Genomic DNA, 16,900 nt, shown 5'->3' with positions numbered 1-16,900 from the left:
GTGTCTCAAGAAAGCTTATTATAATAATACACTCAGTTGACCATTAATTAGCTGCACCCATACAAAACCAACGCTGATCCAGCAGTCCTGCATTAAATCCTCCCTTCATGAAGGTTAAGATGTTCAGTTTTTGTTAACGTTGTGTGAGAGAGGTGATATTTTGGAGGTAGCAGTTTGTGATGCTGCTGACTGAATTGTACTGCGTTGTACTGACAGGTGTTTCTTTTATCTTGTCCACCCCATTTATCAAAGAGGGTCAGCTAAATAACATAAGCACTCTCCACATAATGCAGCACAGATCATCAGCCCCACAAACTACATCCTCCAAAATGATCATGAAGTTGAATCAGCATGTTTTAAAAACTGTCAGCAAAAACTGAACATTATAACCTTCTCAAAGGCAGATTTGCCACAGGACTCCTGTATTAGTTTTAGCTAGGCGTGCCTAATAAACTGCCAACTGAGTGTGTATGTGTCCTTCATAAAACAGGAGCTTCTTATTGCTAATATCTTTTAAAATATGTCTTGATTCTTTGCCTCCGCTTCAAAGAAAATAAGCCCTGTTCTGGCCTGCTGCTTGGGATAAAGATTATTTTTGCTCCGAATAAGAAAAACCTCACTGATCCTTCCGTTTGTTTTACAATTTCATGCCCCATCAGCCTCTTACTTTCAACACTGGATGACAAGTTGCTGTTTTACATTTCCTCACTAGGTGGCAACGCCACTTTCTAGAGCTGCCAATAACTCACTAGGAGACAAAAAGCGCACAGCCTCATGCATGTGTGCTCAGTTACATACACTGTCTGACAAGGACAAAATTCAAAATGTATGTAAACACTGCGGATCACTATGCACGCCTGTCCTTGATGCACTGACTGCACCGTGAAAAAGCTGCAAAGAAATTGGGAACGCAAGCATCTCTGACAGGCATATTAGTCCATGTAATTTGGCAACATTAAGAAGATTCTCATTCTTTTCATGTGATTTCTAGGAATTAAGCTCTTGGCCTCAGAGTATGTGTTTCTTTGACAAATGTGAAGAATTCTGACTCGGCTGAAATTATCCTCATTTAGCATAAAACCAAACCATTTATTGTAATTACACCTGGTCAAAACAAGCCATTCATTATTTTTTCTCCTAGTTTTTTTTTCTTAGTGCTCTGACCACACAGTCCTCTGAGCCAGCAGATGCAGGAGGAGTAGGAGCAGATAGATGTTATAATGGCACATCACTCAGCAGTGACCTCCTGCTCACATATATTGTACAAATAATCCCAGTCCGCCTCTCTTTCTCCAGTAGGGTCCGCGGTCACAGGGGCACATCCCATTGTAATGGCACTGGCCAATTTATCATGTGTCCAGTTCTGTGGGAAAGTTACAAACTGTTCCCTGTGTTTGAACATTTACATATCGAGCAGAGAAATCCTTTGTGAACAGATTCCTGCCTTTTTTTAGATTTAGTTGTCCCAGGAAATCAACAATCATACACAATCGTACGGTGCACAGTGTGTGACATGTGCAGGGAATTACTACATGTGTACCTTGGCCTCTGCCAATTGGCTGTCTTCAACCGTTTTACTCCCTCTCCATTCATGTCAGTTGTTCACTCTACAGAGACAGATAGTTGGCTCGTAAATGTCTTCACTCTATTTCATTTAGAATCAGTATTTTTTTGTTATACTTTGTGTAAGAGGTTCATCACTGCAGGCCAGATTTCTCTCATCATGTCATCCCACTTGGGCTGTTTACCTCACCGTACCTCACATTGCTCTAGATGGAGCTACACCCCCCCCCCCCCCCCCCCTCCTGTCAGCCCCTGACTTCTCGGCCTTGCCTCTCCCTCTCGAGCTGCTCTGTCCCCTCTGAGCCTCCGCTGGAGCTGCGCCATGAGGCAGATGGTCAGCGTTTGTGGAGAGAGGGAGATGTTGCAACAAACCACCGGCCACTTGACCTTAATGGGACACTATTCAGTCCTTGTATAAACCTATGAAGAGGCCCAACCTGCTGTGCAATTTTTATCTGTTCACCCAAACTACAAAAAAATGTCTTCTCACCATGCCAATAGTTGTGGTCTCATGTGCCCAGCTAATCTATCTCTGAGATTTGTACTGCTGTGCCAGTACAGAGTAGGTGAGTGGAATTTTGTTTGTTTTGCTCACGGCATTGAAAAATTACATTTGGAAAATTCATCACACACTTGTCTTTCCAGTGATCCAGTGTCTCTGATACAAGTACAGACTTCACTGTTTATAGTTTTCATTGGAAATAATCTCTACCGTCGAAATAGTTGCTGTGAAAATTGTTTACAACATGCTGTGATTGTAAACAGGGATCTGGTCTCTAATAGAAGATGTTGCTATCATTTTTTTTAATGTAACCGTTTGATACTGTGAGTGTCACAAACAAAATTTTACTCATCTCTATTGTTGTGGGCTGGAGACTCAAACTTTTTAATGGACATATTGTTATATATTATTATTATCATATAACTGAACACACTTGACTTTTCAGGTTGATAAATTTCAGTGATAGATATTTCATTTGTCCCTAACTTTTCATCCAAATGTCAGACTTTTCTTATGTCATATAGACTTATACAGTTCCAGCCTAGTTTTTTTTTTTTTTTTTTTACTCTGCTTCTTCACCCACCTGCATCTCCTCCCTCCCTCCCTCCTCCTTCATTCCTCTCCTTCTCATGTCTTTTGGAAACATCACATTTAATATTTTTTATCTCCCGTCCTAAGATAAATGCTAATCTGAAAGGTTTTTATTTTAACCACAAGGTATGATGCTGATACTCAAACTGCTTTTATTACTGGCTGTAATTCTGCTGCAGGCTTGCGCCTGATCATTTCCAGAGTCCTCCCTTTCTCGTTCTTTCTCTCTTTGTCACTCTTTCATACACACTCTATTAGTCCAGTGTAATCTAAGATCCAACAGGTAACTTTCCACAATACATATGAACATGCTCCCCTCTTTCATGTTGATCAGCTCTGCTATGCTATGCTACGCAATGCAGTGCAGGTGATCATAATCAATCAGCTTGCTCTTGATCATCAGGCTCTGCCGAGCACAGCTGCATCCAGTCAGCCAGCTCTGCTCTCTGTTAATGGGGCTTTTTTCCCCCCACAGCTATGGCTTAGCTACATTAAACTACGTCAACGGTCAGCAATTCTCCATTACTTGGGCCTGCCTGTCTGTGTTTTGGGCTCTCTCTTTATGTCCTCTTAGCTTTCTCTTCACAGGGATTTCCAGTGTCTTCCTCAGCAGTGATAGACCTAATCAGAGAAGAATTATGAACGGGTAGTTGAGAGAAGTTAGTAATGATGTTTCCTTGGAAGAAAGGGATGTAGAAAAGAGGTCAAAGAGGATGGCATGCAGGGGGGGTGGGGTAACGGGCTAACCGAGGGTGAGGGTTTGGTTGGGAGTGGGAGGAAGGACAGTATGATATATGGAGGTGATATAGTTTGATAACCAGCAAGTTCACGGCTCAGTTAGCGGGTGCAACACTTCATCGCCACCTTATCTTTCAAAATGAAAGGAGCCAATAAAGCATCAGATCCCTGTCTGCCTCTTTATCAGGAGCTGCACACTTGTTATTTATTTACCACCTAGTGAGATCATAGGATGCTTATTATCTCTGAAAGTGATCCCCATCAGCAAATGTCTGTTTTTCCATATTCTGTTTTGATTGCTCAGCTTTTCCTATTTGTGGACTGGTTGATTGCTGCAGAGCACAGAGCCCTTAAACTTCTGCCGTTGCAGTACCTTGTGCAAGGATACCGCCACTGAGGATGTGCAGGCCAACATGATGCTTGAACCTGGGTCATGCAGTTTGACAGTATCTCTGACTTGACTAACTCGGCCACCCTGATACTGCTCTAAGCCCTCCGTAGATAACAGGGGCTCCCCTCTCTGAGTTCATAGTCAAAACATAGCTGCTTATTTGAAAGGAAACAGACATGCTTGTTTTATGCGACTCCAGCACTTAACTTGTACCTTGTAAAAGAAATTTGTAAGTCCATAGTGCTTTCTATTTTATCCCCAGGGGAGGAAATATGAAGCTTGAGGGCATAGCTGTTTGTGTAAGTGGATGTGTATTCTGGTATGCATGTGCCTTAAATATGTGTGCACATCTGCATATGCTTTTACTGCAGCCGTGTTCTTAGCTCCAGGCAGAGAAACAGATTCCACCTGTGCTACACGAGCCAGCCCTTTACATGGCCCTGCCCTGGTATTCTGCCCTGTCAGTGGTCCAGTGTGGTTAAATGTTGCATGGTGTGAAGGGCGAGCATGTGTGTGGTGGGCTTTATTGCATTGTGTCTAAATAGGAACCTGCCTGTCTTGCTCACCTTTCCTTAACTTACTTCACTCAGTTTTTTTTTTTCCCCCTTCTCCACGGCACTGAAAGCCTCTTGGCAAAGTGAGAGCGAGGGGAGCCTGTGAGCTATTTCTGTTTGGTTTTATGCTTATGATGAATCAGTGGGCCTGTGCTGCTAGCTGGGTTTTCTGAGAATGTTGATACGTTGTGGCTCATCAGAGAGAAACAGTTAGGGCCACGGCAGCACTTTGACCACATGTACCCTAGATAAAACTCAGAGTGGAAGGAGAGGTAAAAGCAGTGATTGATGGGCTGTTGATGTGCTATATTTTCCATCTGAAACCTGTCTTCCATTCTTGCCAGTATTTCCTCTGCTCTCTCTCTCTTTCAGTTTCCCTTGCTCTTTCTCCCGTTTGATCTCTCAATCTCTAATTCTATTAAATGTTTTAGCGTCTGTGTCCTTGCTGTGAGTTTAGGGGGTACTGCCAGAGTTACATTACATCAAGACAAGCATGCTGCACTCATGACAACCTGCATTACACTGCCCTGATGTCATTACAACTCTGCTCCCCTGAAATTGGAGCGTCTTGGCACTCGGACAACTCGGCAACCCCCCACTTTCCAGCTCTGTGTTCACTAGTTCAAAATCAGTGTGTTCTCTTGGTTGCCAAAACAAAGCTTATTTCCCAGCGACACTCACATAGTTTAATTTAATACACCTCTTCTACGTCCAGTGAGTCAGCTCTGCGCGCACGGTGAGTGATCATATCCTCGACGTGGCCAGGACCATCTCCCACCTGTTGCCAGACACATGCTATCAAGAAACTAATTATGTCATACTTACAGACACAGTGCAATCCCTCTAAAACTCCCCAAATGACAAATGTGACATGTGCTTTTTTATTACCCTAAAGCCAAGTCCTTTCTCCCATTGTCCATAACTTCTACTTAACAGTAGCTGTTAAAAGAAATAGATAAAGTATTCTACTTGAGTCACTCCCTTTTTGCTGTCTCATAGGATCTGGTGCTATTTCCTGATTTCTATCTATTCGGACCCCTTGTCTGTCTCCCTTGTCTTGAATGTCTGAACCACTCTCCCCGTTCTCGTCCAGTGAAGCATCTCTAAAGAGTTTTGATGAAAACAGATTTCTGCAAATCCACCAGAAAACCCAGCTTTGATTATGTTTCTCCATTCACTGTAACAGCTCGGCAGGACCCTTGTCTGTGTTGCTTTTCATAAACGCCGCCTGGTTCCTGAATGAAATTTGAAGTCTTAGGGGAGGAGGAGAGAAACGCCGTTGTTCTGACAAAATCTCTAATGGGTGCTTGAGGTTCTGTGGCTCACGTCTGACTGTGCACTAATGAAAGAAGTGAGCATGCTGACTGTCTGCTGTCAGAGGAATGTATCTGGTGGCTGCAGCAGTGAATCTGTGGTGTGTTCAATCCTGGTGAATCAGCTGGGAGGCTGCAGACAGGAAGCACCGTGCAGATTTTGACTAGCAGCGAGAACACATTTGGCCTCTGGGCAGGTTAATCAGTGACATACCTGATGTTCCACGGTGCAAAGCCATCTGAGACAAAGAAGACAGTCCAGCTTCCATCTCCTCTTTTATCTCGCCATCTTTGAATAGCTCCAGTTAACCCAGTCTTTAGGTAAAGCCAGAGGGAATGAAACAGTAGGCATCCTGTAACTCTGACTTTAGTGTTCTCGGCTGATGCACTGCCATTAGGTTTTTATCACTTAGGACATATTTCAAGCAGTAATATTAAAATGGCATCAGAGTTCTACTTTTATTTCTAACTTTTATCCTGCTTTTGATGGTATCTTATGGAACAGCTGGGTGAATCATGAAGGAATGAAGATGGAATAACAGGCACAGGCAAATATGATGACATGCAGTATTTTGCCCTTATATGTCTTTTATAAACCAATAAACAGACTGGCTTTTGATACATATAATTCTCAACGTTCATATGCTCAAGGAAAACGCTGTTGTTATTGGCTCTAAGGTGGAGGTTCGGCACTTATGCTATTTTTTTTCTCACATTCCTTCACTGCTGCTGACCTGATATTTCTTTCAGCAACCCATCAAGTGCACATACCTGCATGGCCCCTTCCCTTTATCCACTTCAAAGCTCCTCCACCAGTGTTATCCATGGCTTCCTATCATCCTATTGCCTAATCTTAGAAAAACAATTCACAGAGCCCAACTGAAGATAGGCTATGTTCAACATATGGCTTCATTTTCCAGATTTTTCTATTACATCATGTGGTAATTTTACCAAGTAATCACAACATGCTGCAGTTTCTTGAAAATTCTGGTGTTAAAGAGTTAAAGAGTTTAGTCTGTGCACAGGATAAGCATTTATCTATTTAGTCAAATCTCAGCTCCGACACTATCTTTAGCAGAATAAAGTCATGCTGATTCTGCCTGGTACTTTACTGCGTGGTCTTCTGGCTCATTTTAGCTAACTGCAAGCCAACAAACATTTCTTCTACACTCTCCTTGTGTGTCAGCACTAAAATATCAACCTTGAAATGATCACACCAAATCATGGAAAGAATCCTCAGACAAGTTACGTATTTATGTGTTTCCCCCCAGAGGTGTTTTAAAGATTTTGGTTACGAAGAGACAGCACAGGGGAAAAAACACAGGAGGGAGTCCTTCCAGGAGGCAGGTGGAATTAAAAGTGCTGGAGAGAAACTGAGCGTGGAGTGACAGTAAATGGCAGCGAGTCAGAACCATGAGAAGGCCCAAGCTCTGATGCCTTTCGTTCCCCGTCGGCTCCCTGCATCACCGGCTCATTTTCCATGGAAATATAATACAGAAATCAGCCCTAATCCCTGCTTAGTTCCACCAAACAACTTACAGCAGACTCACAAAGACTGGACTCTATATATAACTCTTCATTGTCTCTTAACACCCTTGTTCACATCCATTCAATGCTACACACTCCCATAAAAAGTTAAAATCAAGACCGCTGCTTTTACTTGGACATTGCGCTCTGCTTTAGGATGTCTTCAATCTTGAGAAAACATTTCAACATCACCAACAAATGACATGGTTTGTATTTATAACTACGAAATTACTCAGGCTAATTGCCTGCATGATGACTAACATATGACCCTATGAGCCAGGCTGGGTTGTTTATGTTACTCTGTGCTACATGACCTATTGTACTCAGGACATCCTCGAAAGAGCTAGGAAGAACATCGGCCACCCAGGGATGGTTTACTTGATAATGAGCACTAACACAGCAGCATATAGGTTCTACTATAATATTCTTCAGTTACTTGTGAAAGGTGTAATCTGGCATACTTCAAAAAGATGCCATTCACTGTTCTTTGGCCATCAAAGCAGGAAGAAAGTGGGAGAGAGAACAGCTAATCCACTGTCAGTCACCGAAACTTGTCATCCCTCCCATTTGGCCAGCTGATGCAGCGTGATTACGGCCCTGTCACAGCCTTGTCATTGTAAAACACAGGAACCCAGACTGAGCAGCAGCAGATGGAGGAAGCGACAGAACTCGCGCTGCCACGTTGGGCTGCCAGTGCCCTCGACTTATGCAATGCCTGTTATGTGTCTCAGCGGGACACAAAACAGTTTGTTCCAAAGTCCCAAACTCCTGAATCCGAAGTGGCACCTCTGTCCCAGGAGGGAAGGAGAAGAAAACTGGTACACAAGATCTTTTTATGGAATGAAATGAATGGTCAAACTGTTGCCGGGTTTCCACAGCCTCTTCAGTCTCCTCACCCTGGGAACTGAAGGGTCACGCTCCTTGAGAAGCTATGGGAACAGTGCCATAAACACAGCCACACTACAGCATATACTCTACACTGGCACCATCACGACTTCTTTGATGTGAGGCTAAAGTATCATAATTGCTGACAGTTGGTAATAGTGTTATCACTACGCTTAGCGCAAGCAAATGACCATTTGAGTGTGTCTAGACATGGTCTAACAAAGTTACTCTATTAGATTAGCAGGGTGACACCCAGGAGCCTAATCGACTCAGAGTCGAGACTCATTTTACACGAGAGGCCTTCATTAAACAAACAGAAATAGGTAGACGTGCACACATGCACATACACATGACTTCATGTACACACACACACACAGCAATACTCCCACGAGTGAGAGGAGCCTCTCTGCGAAGGGCACTAACCTGACACCTTGCAAATACACCATGGTGACTGACACACTTAATGTTTCATTGACTGTAACAGGAGATGAGCACAATCTTCCTAAACACCCTCTTTTGTGTGTGCATGTTTGTTTGTATATGTCAGGGTGTGTGTGTGTCTACCTGCCTCCTTTTTTAATCACCCTCGTCACTTTTCCTATAATTCCAGACTCCTACTATCATGTCAGAGATTTTCCATTACGTGACCAAACAATTTCCTTCTTAAGGCGAAAAAACAAACCAAAAAAAAACAGACCGTCCTGTGATTTCTGCGTTCTGTTTGGCTCTTTCAATCCTTCGATACCCGAGAACCATTCCTCCCCCCCTTTGCTTGCTGAATAATGAGAACCAGCCTGATTTAACCAGCTCCTTAGCGGCTTTAAACTCAGGAAACACTCAGATCTGAGCTGAAGACTCACAGCAATTGTTCCCACATTATCTGAACCACGCTTCAAAGCGGAGCAGAGAGTGTCTGCTGGTGATGGCTTGTTTCCTGATAACACCCTTGTATAAACACATACGTCTAATTAAGTAGATTGATTACAGTGAATGATTGCATTGTAGTGGTCAGTGCAATTCAGGAAAACATGGATTAAAAATACAAATAAAACCACAGTTGGAAAAATACCGTTGGGCAATTATGGAGTTATTACCTATGGTTACCTTTAATTTCCATTAAGCACATCAGATTTGCCTCATTCTCTTATGAAATATGCCTCCACTGCTGTCTCTCAGTCCAGTGCAGCATTTAGCCAAGCTCAGATTTACACTTCCTGTCACATGGAGTTGGTTCGTAGGTTTCTGCCATTATAAATCACAATGGTGGACTTACCAGGAGCAATTCTTTTAACATACACCCCCTCTTAGCATAGACCAGACATTACTTACAGTGTCCAAGGAGTTACTAAATGAAACTACATGCAGTAGCATATCATTGCATGACACTTAGTGCATAATAGACATAATGGTCCCATTTAAATTATAGCATGGGCAAGCCTGGTATTGCAATGTGGAAACCCACTCTGTGACACAGACACACACATGCAGACACACAAGCACACAGATACGATCAATCAGACGAAGATCTACACTGACATGTAAACACACCACAAGAGGGTCTCTCTTTTCTCTCGCTCCCCACACAGAGAACTATTCACCCGTCTTCCCCGACTCTCCCTCTTCCTTGCTCCCTCGCTCTTCCTGGCTTGAGCTCCGCTCTCTGCAGCCCCTGACACTGCACTCATTCAACCCCCATCTACCTTTTTCCACCTCCACAGATAAATAAACAACCATCATCATAATCATCATTAACACTATGACGTCAGCGCTCTCATGCACGCAGACCTGTGCATGGCAGGTAGGTGCATGGAAACAGGCATTCTTGAGAGTGCAAGCGTACAAACATGCACATGCACACAAACTCAGGCAAACACACATCTTGGATTTGAACAGTGTCTTTTCCACAACGAAACGCTGGTTTCTCGGTATGACATAAACAAATGCTCATTTTGACAGAAAGCATGACACCTTTAAGGTAGCATGAACGAGCGTGTTTTTATGACTGTGTTCACATTCGGGCTACAATCCATCTTCCACCCTCAGTCCTCGTTAGATGAAATATGTAGAAATGATTTCCAACCCGGATTTATTTTGTCTTGATACTATTTATGTTGCTTTCATTCACTATAACACTTGGATAGAAGGTTTGTTTTTCTCCTCAGGCTTCCTCTTTGTCTGACTGCTCATATTTACAGGGTAAAATTGATACACCTCCACTGTCAATGTTTTTTTTTTTTTTTTTCCAGCCGCAACTCTTCATCTCTCTCTTCCAGTTTGTGTAACACTGTCTCACTCAGTCCAACTTTTGGGGTTTACAGAAGTATGTTCCATTATTCAGGGAGATCTGTCCAAACAAATAGCTGCAGCTCATCTGGTGGTTATCTCTACTTCACTGTTATTCTTTGCTTTACTCACTACTGTCTGCACTGCATGGACACATGCAGGTACAGATGGCCAGAGTAACCTGCTATAGGCAACCTCATGGCAAAATTGAGATAATGGGCTCCCAGTGACCCCGTTCCCCTCCGGCATTCTGTGCATTGTGTGTACATACCCTCCCTTTCGCCTCCAAGTATGAATCAAGTACAGAGCACACAGCCGACCACACATGGCAGCTTAATTATATTTTGCCTAGAGCACCAGAAACCAACTATTACTCCTTTGCTGGAATACCACCTGACCCAAGGTTTTTCTCTGTGTTTGTAGTAATTTGATCAAAGACATATTTATTTAGTAATATGTACCACGTACGCACAATATCAATTTAAAGCTGTTAAAACTCAATTTTGATGCATGGCCTTAATATTAGGCAATTGTTTGGCTTGGGGTTGTTCTTTAATAAAACAATGTATGCATAACATACGTGCCAAATCAGACACATACACACAGATATCTAAATGAGGGAGTCTACAGCCATGCTGGCAGCTCCACTAGGCTGTCCTTGGTACAGCTGAGGCTGATGGGAATGTCTCTACTTTTGCAGGTATTTGGTCATAAACAAAAGTATTGGAAAAATAACATTTTGACCTGATGATGGCACTAGATGAGAAGTCGAGGGATAACCAAAGTTATTACAATTCATCCTGAGGGGAACATGAGTGTCTGCACCAAATGTCATGGCAATCCATCCAACAGTTGTTGACATATTTCAGGCTGGACCAAAGTGGCAGAGCGACTGAGAGAAAGACATTGCCACCCGTAGAGCCAAGCTAAACAGAACACAGACTCAGTAGCGTCTGACCACTCTTCAAGATACTTCTATTTTGTATTTCATTTGATTTTGTTTTCATTACAAATCATTTGACAAGTTGCGAGGAAAATGTACTGTACATGAATTTCAGAATATCTTAGTATTTATTATCAGGGATGCACATAACTTTTCTAGTGAGTTACTCAGGCGAGTACCAGGAGATGGTGTTTGGTACTCACCCCACATATAGCGTGAAGTGCAGTCCTCCTCGCTGTCCTCCTCGGTGTCGCCCCCACTGGCCGAGATTTCTTCTCGGCTAGCTTGTTTATTAGCGATGACTAGCACTACATTCATGTGCTCCTTGCTCTTTCGTGTTTGTCGAATAAAGGATGGTTGAAATTCTTTGAGCCTTTATAAAACGCACAGTTCTGTCTGCTAGATGTGGATGCGAGCGGCAAATCTTGCACCACATTTCAGCGCGCTCATCGTTAGCTTCAAGCCACGGCACATCTTGGAGCCATTTTCTGAAAAAAAGTCTTTTCTTCGGCTCTGGCTCCGGTTGGCGTTTCTTTGTAGGTGGCGAAACGCCAAAGAAGCTGCTTAATGTCTGTTGTTTTTTGGGGGGGGGGTACATCTCTGACAGTAGTTGACAAGCAACATGTGTAACGTAAGATGAGACGGTGATGTCGTGACGGCCAGGTACGCAGAGTCGCCTAGTAACGCAAGTTTTTTTTTTTCTTTTTTTTTTTTTTTTTTTTTTTTTTTTTTTTTTTTTCAACTTTATTGAACAACAGACAAATATGAACATACAATTGAACATGACAATCTCAAAATAACATCCAAATACATTACAAATTTGAAAACACCTTCTTTGTTTCAAAAAAAATAAAATAAGGGAAAAGGAATTAAATAAATACCAATAAAAAATAATAAAAAAAATGAAATAAATAAGGGGTTTTAAGGGGCTAGAATAAATGAAGCTCATCTATAATTGTGCATAATTTATTTGCATTGGGCATATCTAAGCGTCTCAGACACTTTTGGAGGAGGGAAAATTCATTTTTAAGAGCAGGCCATGAGGGGGTGGACTTGGCATATCTACATTTGTGTATAAAATATTTTGTAATAATGATAAAATTATTTATCAAAAATTCAATTCTTTTATCTTTAAGCACAACTCCGTTTCGAATATTTTGAAAGGACCAGAATTCAATGTTGTAATTTCTATAATTGGAAGATATTAAATCATGAAGAGATTTCCATAAATTCTGGACTGACTCACATTCATAGAATAAGTGTTCTGTTGTTTCAGGGATTGTTTTACAGATATAGCAATTTTCTACTTCAAATTTGAATCTTTTTTTCATGAATTCATTCGAAGGATAAATACTGTTTGTAGTTTTAAACTGGACTTCTTTGCATTTTGGAGAAATAGGAAATTTTAAATATTTTGTTCGAATTGATGAAATTTCAGATTTATTATAATCTCTGAGAGACAATGAACTTTTCGTTATACCTGAAAATAAAATATTTACTAAATACTTCCTAATAAATTTATTATTACATTTTTTATTTACTAGGTCCAACTCATCTAATTTCACTTTATGTAAATTTGGGCAGGATATGCACAATATATTATTTCTTATTGATTGGATAAATGCATTTGGAATATTTTGTACAACTGTCTTGTATACGTTATATGAACAGGACATGTTATATTTGGCATTAAAATCATTAAATTCAAGTATATTTCCATTTTCATCCATTATATGTAAAATAGACCAAATTTTCTTTGTTAACCACTCTTCTATAAACATAGATTTCCTTCGATTCAATATCACCCTGTTATTCCATAAAGGTACATTATGGGGGCTGAAATTATGCTTGAATATCATCTTCCAATGTAATAGAACCTGTTGGTGAAATTTCGACAGTTTTATGGGAAGCTTGGAGATTTCAAAATCACATACGAGCAGAAATTGAATACCTCCAACCTTATTAAAAATAAAAGCAGGTAGTGAAAACCATATCCCATTATCATTTTTCAAAAAGGACTGGAGCCATCTAATTTTCAGCAAAATATTCATAATCTCAAAATCAATTGCCTTTATACCACCCTCCTCATAACCTTTTATCAAGTCTCTATTATTAATATAATGATGTTTATTTTTCCATATAAAGTTAAAGTTTGTTCTATTAATTTCCTTTATAAATTTTTGGGGGATTGCTAAAGAATATGCTGGATAAATTAATCTGGATAATGACTCAATTTTGGTTAACATAGTTCTTCCAAACAGTGTTAAATCCCTTTGCAACCAAATATTTAAGCGTTTTTTGCATGTTTCACTAACATTTTGAATGTTCTTTTTTACCCTTTCATCTGCATATTTAGTTATCCAGATTCCTAGATATTTGACCTCGGTTTTGATGGGGATATTATACAATGAGGATTCAGAGGAATTGTGAATACTCATGAGTTCACATTTGTCCAGGTTCAGGAGCAGACCAGAAGCCTGAGAGAAAGTCTGTATTGTATCCAAGGCCAAAGGGATTTGTTCTTTATTTTTTAGAAAGATTGTTGTGTCATCAGCAAGCTGACTTATGATTAATCTGTTGTTATTTATTTCTAATCCTTTAATGGAAGAATTTAAGATAGTGATAGCTAATAATTCAGTGGCAACAATGAATAAGAGAGGTGAAATGCTGCAGCCTTGTCTGATGCCTCTTTCAATCCTGAACCTGGGACATGTGCCGTCTGAGAGGGAGACACAGCTGTTAATATCTTTGTATAACATGGCAATCATATCAATAAATGTATCACCAAACCCAAAGAGTTTAAATGTATTAAGAATGAAAGCATGTTCGATAGAGTCAAATGCTTTGTGGAAGTCCAGAAACAATATAAAACCGTCATCCTTAATTAGGTGATTATAATCAATAAGGTCCAAAACCAAGCGGATATTATTATGTATCGATCTGCCTTTAAGAAATCCTGACTGTGTTTGACTAATTATTTTGGAGATGCCAACTTTTAATCTTGTAGCCAAGACCTTTGTGAGGATCTTGTAATCCGTATTTAAAAGTGTTATAGGTCTTAAGTTATTTAGAATTTTTTTATCTTTCCCGGGTTTTGGAATGAGTTTGATTACCCCTTGTTTCATGCTTTCCATGAGTTCATTTTGATCTATACATTCAATTATAGCTTGGAATAATAACAGTTTTATATCTTCCCAAAAATGTTTATAAAAATTTGTTGTTATTCCATCTGGCCCTGGTGAGCGGTCAGACGCCATGGTTTTAATGGCACAATCAAATTCATCCAACCTTAAATCTTCATCACATATTTCTTTAAAGTTATCATCAATTATTGGAATTTGATTATTTAATTTGTCAAAGAAGGATGTGGCATTTTGTTCTGAATATGATGATTTGTAAAGGTTACTGTAAAAATTATGGACTTCCTTTGAGATGAGTTTATTATCTGTGCATTCCTCCCCATTTATTATCAGACTACAAATTGAATTATACTCTTGTCTCCGTTTTTCTAAATTGCAGAAATAGGCTGTATTTTTTTCTCCCTCCTCTATCCATTTGGCTCTGGACCTTATATACGCACCTTTGGCTTTGTGTACATACATCTCATCCAATTTGGATTGTAATTTGTTGATATTTTCTTTGTCTTCTTCAGTCCAATTCAACTTACTATAGAGACTCATAAGTTCTTTGATCACACTTGTTTCTTCTTCTCTTCTCACTTTGTTTAGATTTTTGCTAAATGTTATTGAAAGTTTTCTAATACTGAATTTTAGATATTCCCATTTTGATATTGCTGTGCCAATAGCCTCATCATTTTTGATATCCAAAATAAGTGTTTTAATAGCGTTACAGTATTCTACATTTTTTAACAATTGGGAATTGAATTTCCAATAATTTCTGAATTTATTATTTTGGTCTTTGTTTTTAAGATTGAGAGAGATAGTGCAATGATCACTTAAAGGGGAATTAGATATTGTTGTCTCTGTAATATATTGTAAAACTGAATTTGAAACCAACCAATAATCAATACGTGATCTGCTTAGCCCATTAGGTTTGAGCCAAGTGAACTGTCTCACATTTACATTTAAAGTTCTCCAGACATCAATTAGATTATTATTTTTGGTGAAATTTTCCATTATCGGGTTACTGTGTTCCCTTAAGAATTTTGAGGGCCATCGATCCATCCATTCATCAGGGGTTATATTGAAATCACCACCAACTATTACCTGATCAGTGAGGAATTTTGACTTCATTTCGTTGATAAGTGTTGAAATTTGATAGAGCAAAATTTTGTTTTTTTGATCATTGTTGTACCCATAGATATTAACCATACTAAACATCACGTTGTCCACATTCAAAACACAAGCAATCCAATGTCCATCTTTATCTGCCTTGTTCCACAAAACCTTACCAGGACATCTGTTGAGGCAGATGGCAACTCCAGCTGACCGGTTTGTACCATGACTGAAGAATATTTTATCTCCCCATTGTTGTGACCAGAACTTAACATCAGTCTCATCAGAATGAGTTTCCTGTAGAAAGACACAATTGGCTTGCTGCCCCTTACAAAACAGAAAAATAGCTTTGCGCTTAACTGAGTCTTTAAGTCCCCTTGTATTAACAGAGAAAAAAGAAATGTCAGTTTTTAACTGAAACAGAGAACACATAAGCAAGATTTATGAAAGGTATAAGAAGGTGGGTTAGAAAAATCTTGAGGCAAAAGTCCCATCTTCTGAACTGTACCACTGATTATTCCTTTCAAACTAGTATCAGCCCATACCAGGAGTTTCTGTGATGCGCTTGCCCTCGATGAATCCATAGGGGCCTCTGAACCCCGCAGCCTTCCCTTCCTTCCTCGCCTGATCGATCTGAGGCCACAGAGCCTGTCTGGACCTCCAGTCCTCTTGGGTTAAGTCTTCGGCGAATCGGATTCCCTCTACTTTGCACACCGGAGAAGCCCTCGTTCGTTTCCAGATGTCATCCCTTACGGCACGTTTCACAAACAGGATGATGATTTGTCGGTTTTTATTCTCCGTCGCTCGCCCGACTCTGTGAACAACATCCACCTCTTCATCCATCTTCGTCTTCAGGTCTGGAGCGATTCTTCCCAGAAGCTCCACAACCTCTGCTCTGATGTTTTCATTCACTTTCTCTGGCTTTCCTTTAACACGAAGGCACCATCTTCTTTTATATCTTTCTTGCATCAATAAACGTGCTTTGATGTTATCATTATCTTTCGAGAGAGATTCCATCTGTTTTTCCAGGCTTTTTATTTTCGTTTTACACTCTTCCAACTCTTCTGAGTTAAGCTGCACAGATTTAGCGATATTAGCTAGCATGGTGCTGTGTTGTTGCATTTGTTTGCTAACTTCCTCCATTCGGTCATCAAAACGTTTCCCCAGCATTTCGATAGCTTTCAGAATAGCGTCGGTAGAAGTGTCGGTAATGTCTTCCCGTGGTGAGCTTTTGGCTTTCTTCTCTGTGTGTGACTTTTCTGGGGTACTTACAGGTGTCATCATCCTGTCCCGTTTGTTGCAGCTAGCATTAGCTGTTTCCATGGGAGTTGAATAGTCGTGCTCGCTATTAAGCGAGAGGTTTTTTACAGCTGAG

At 40.4% G+C, this 16,900-nt stretch overlaps 1 protein-coding gene across 1 annotated transcript; it reads right to left on the bottom strand.

Moving 5' to 3' along the window:
• Positions 1-8,012: 8,012 nt before the first annotated feature.
• Positions 8,013-15,957, bottom strand: LOC121191268. The gene is made up of 3 exons (XM_041052448.1): positions 15,702-15,957; positions 12,832-14,009; positions 8,013-8,108 (listed from the first exon to the last, which is right to left on the bottom strand). Exons 1-3 carry the CDS (start codon positions 15,955-15,957, stop codon positions 8,013-8,015), a joined length of 1,530 nt encoding a protein of 509 aa, XP_040908382.1.
• Positions 15,958-16,900: the final 943 nt, after the last annotated feature.

The sequence above is a fragment of the Toxotes jaculatrix genome, chromosome 2 (genome assembly GCF_017976425.1).
Source record: "Toxotes jaculatrix isolate fToxJac2 chromosome 2, fToxJac2.pri, whole genome shotgun sequence".
NCBI lineage: Eukaryota > Metazoa > Chordata > Actinopteri > Toxotidae > Toxotes > Toxotes jaculatrix.
The sequence above is the reverse complement of the archived record's forward strand: the minus strand, read 5'-3'. Positions and strand labels throughout refer to the sequence as shown.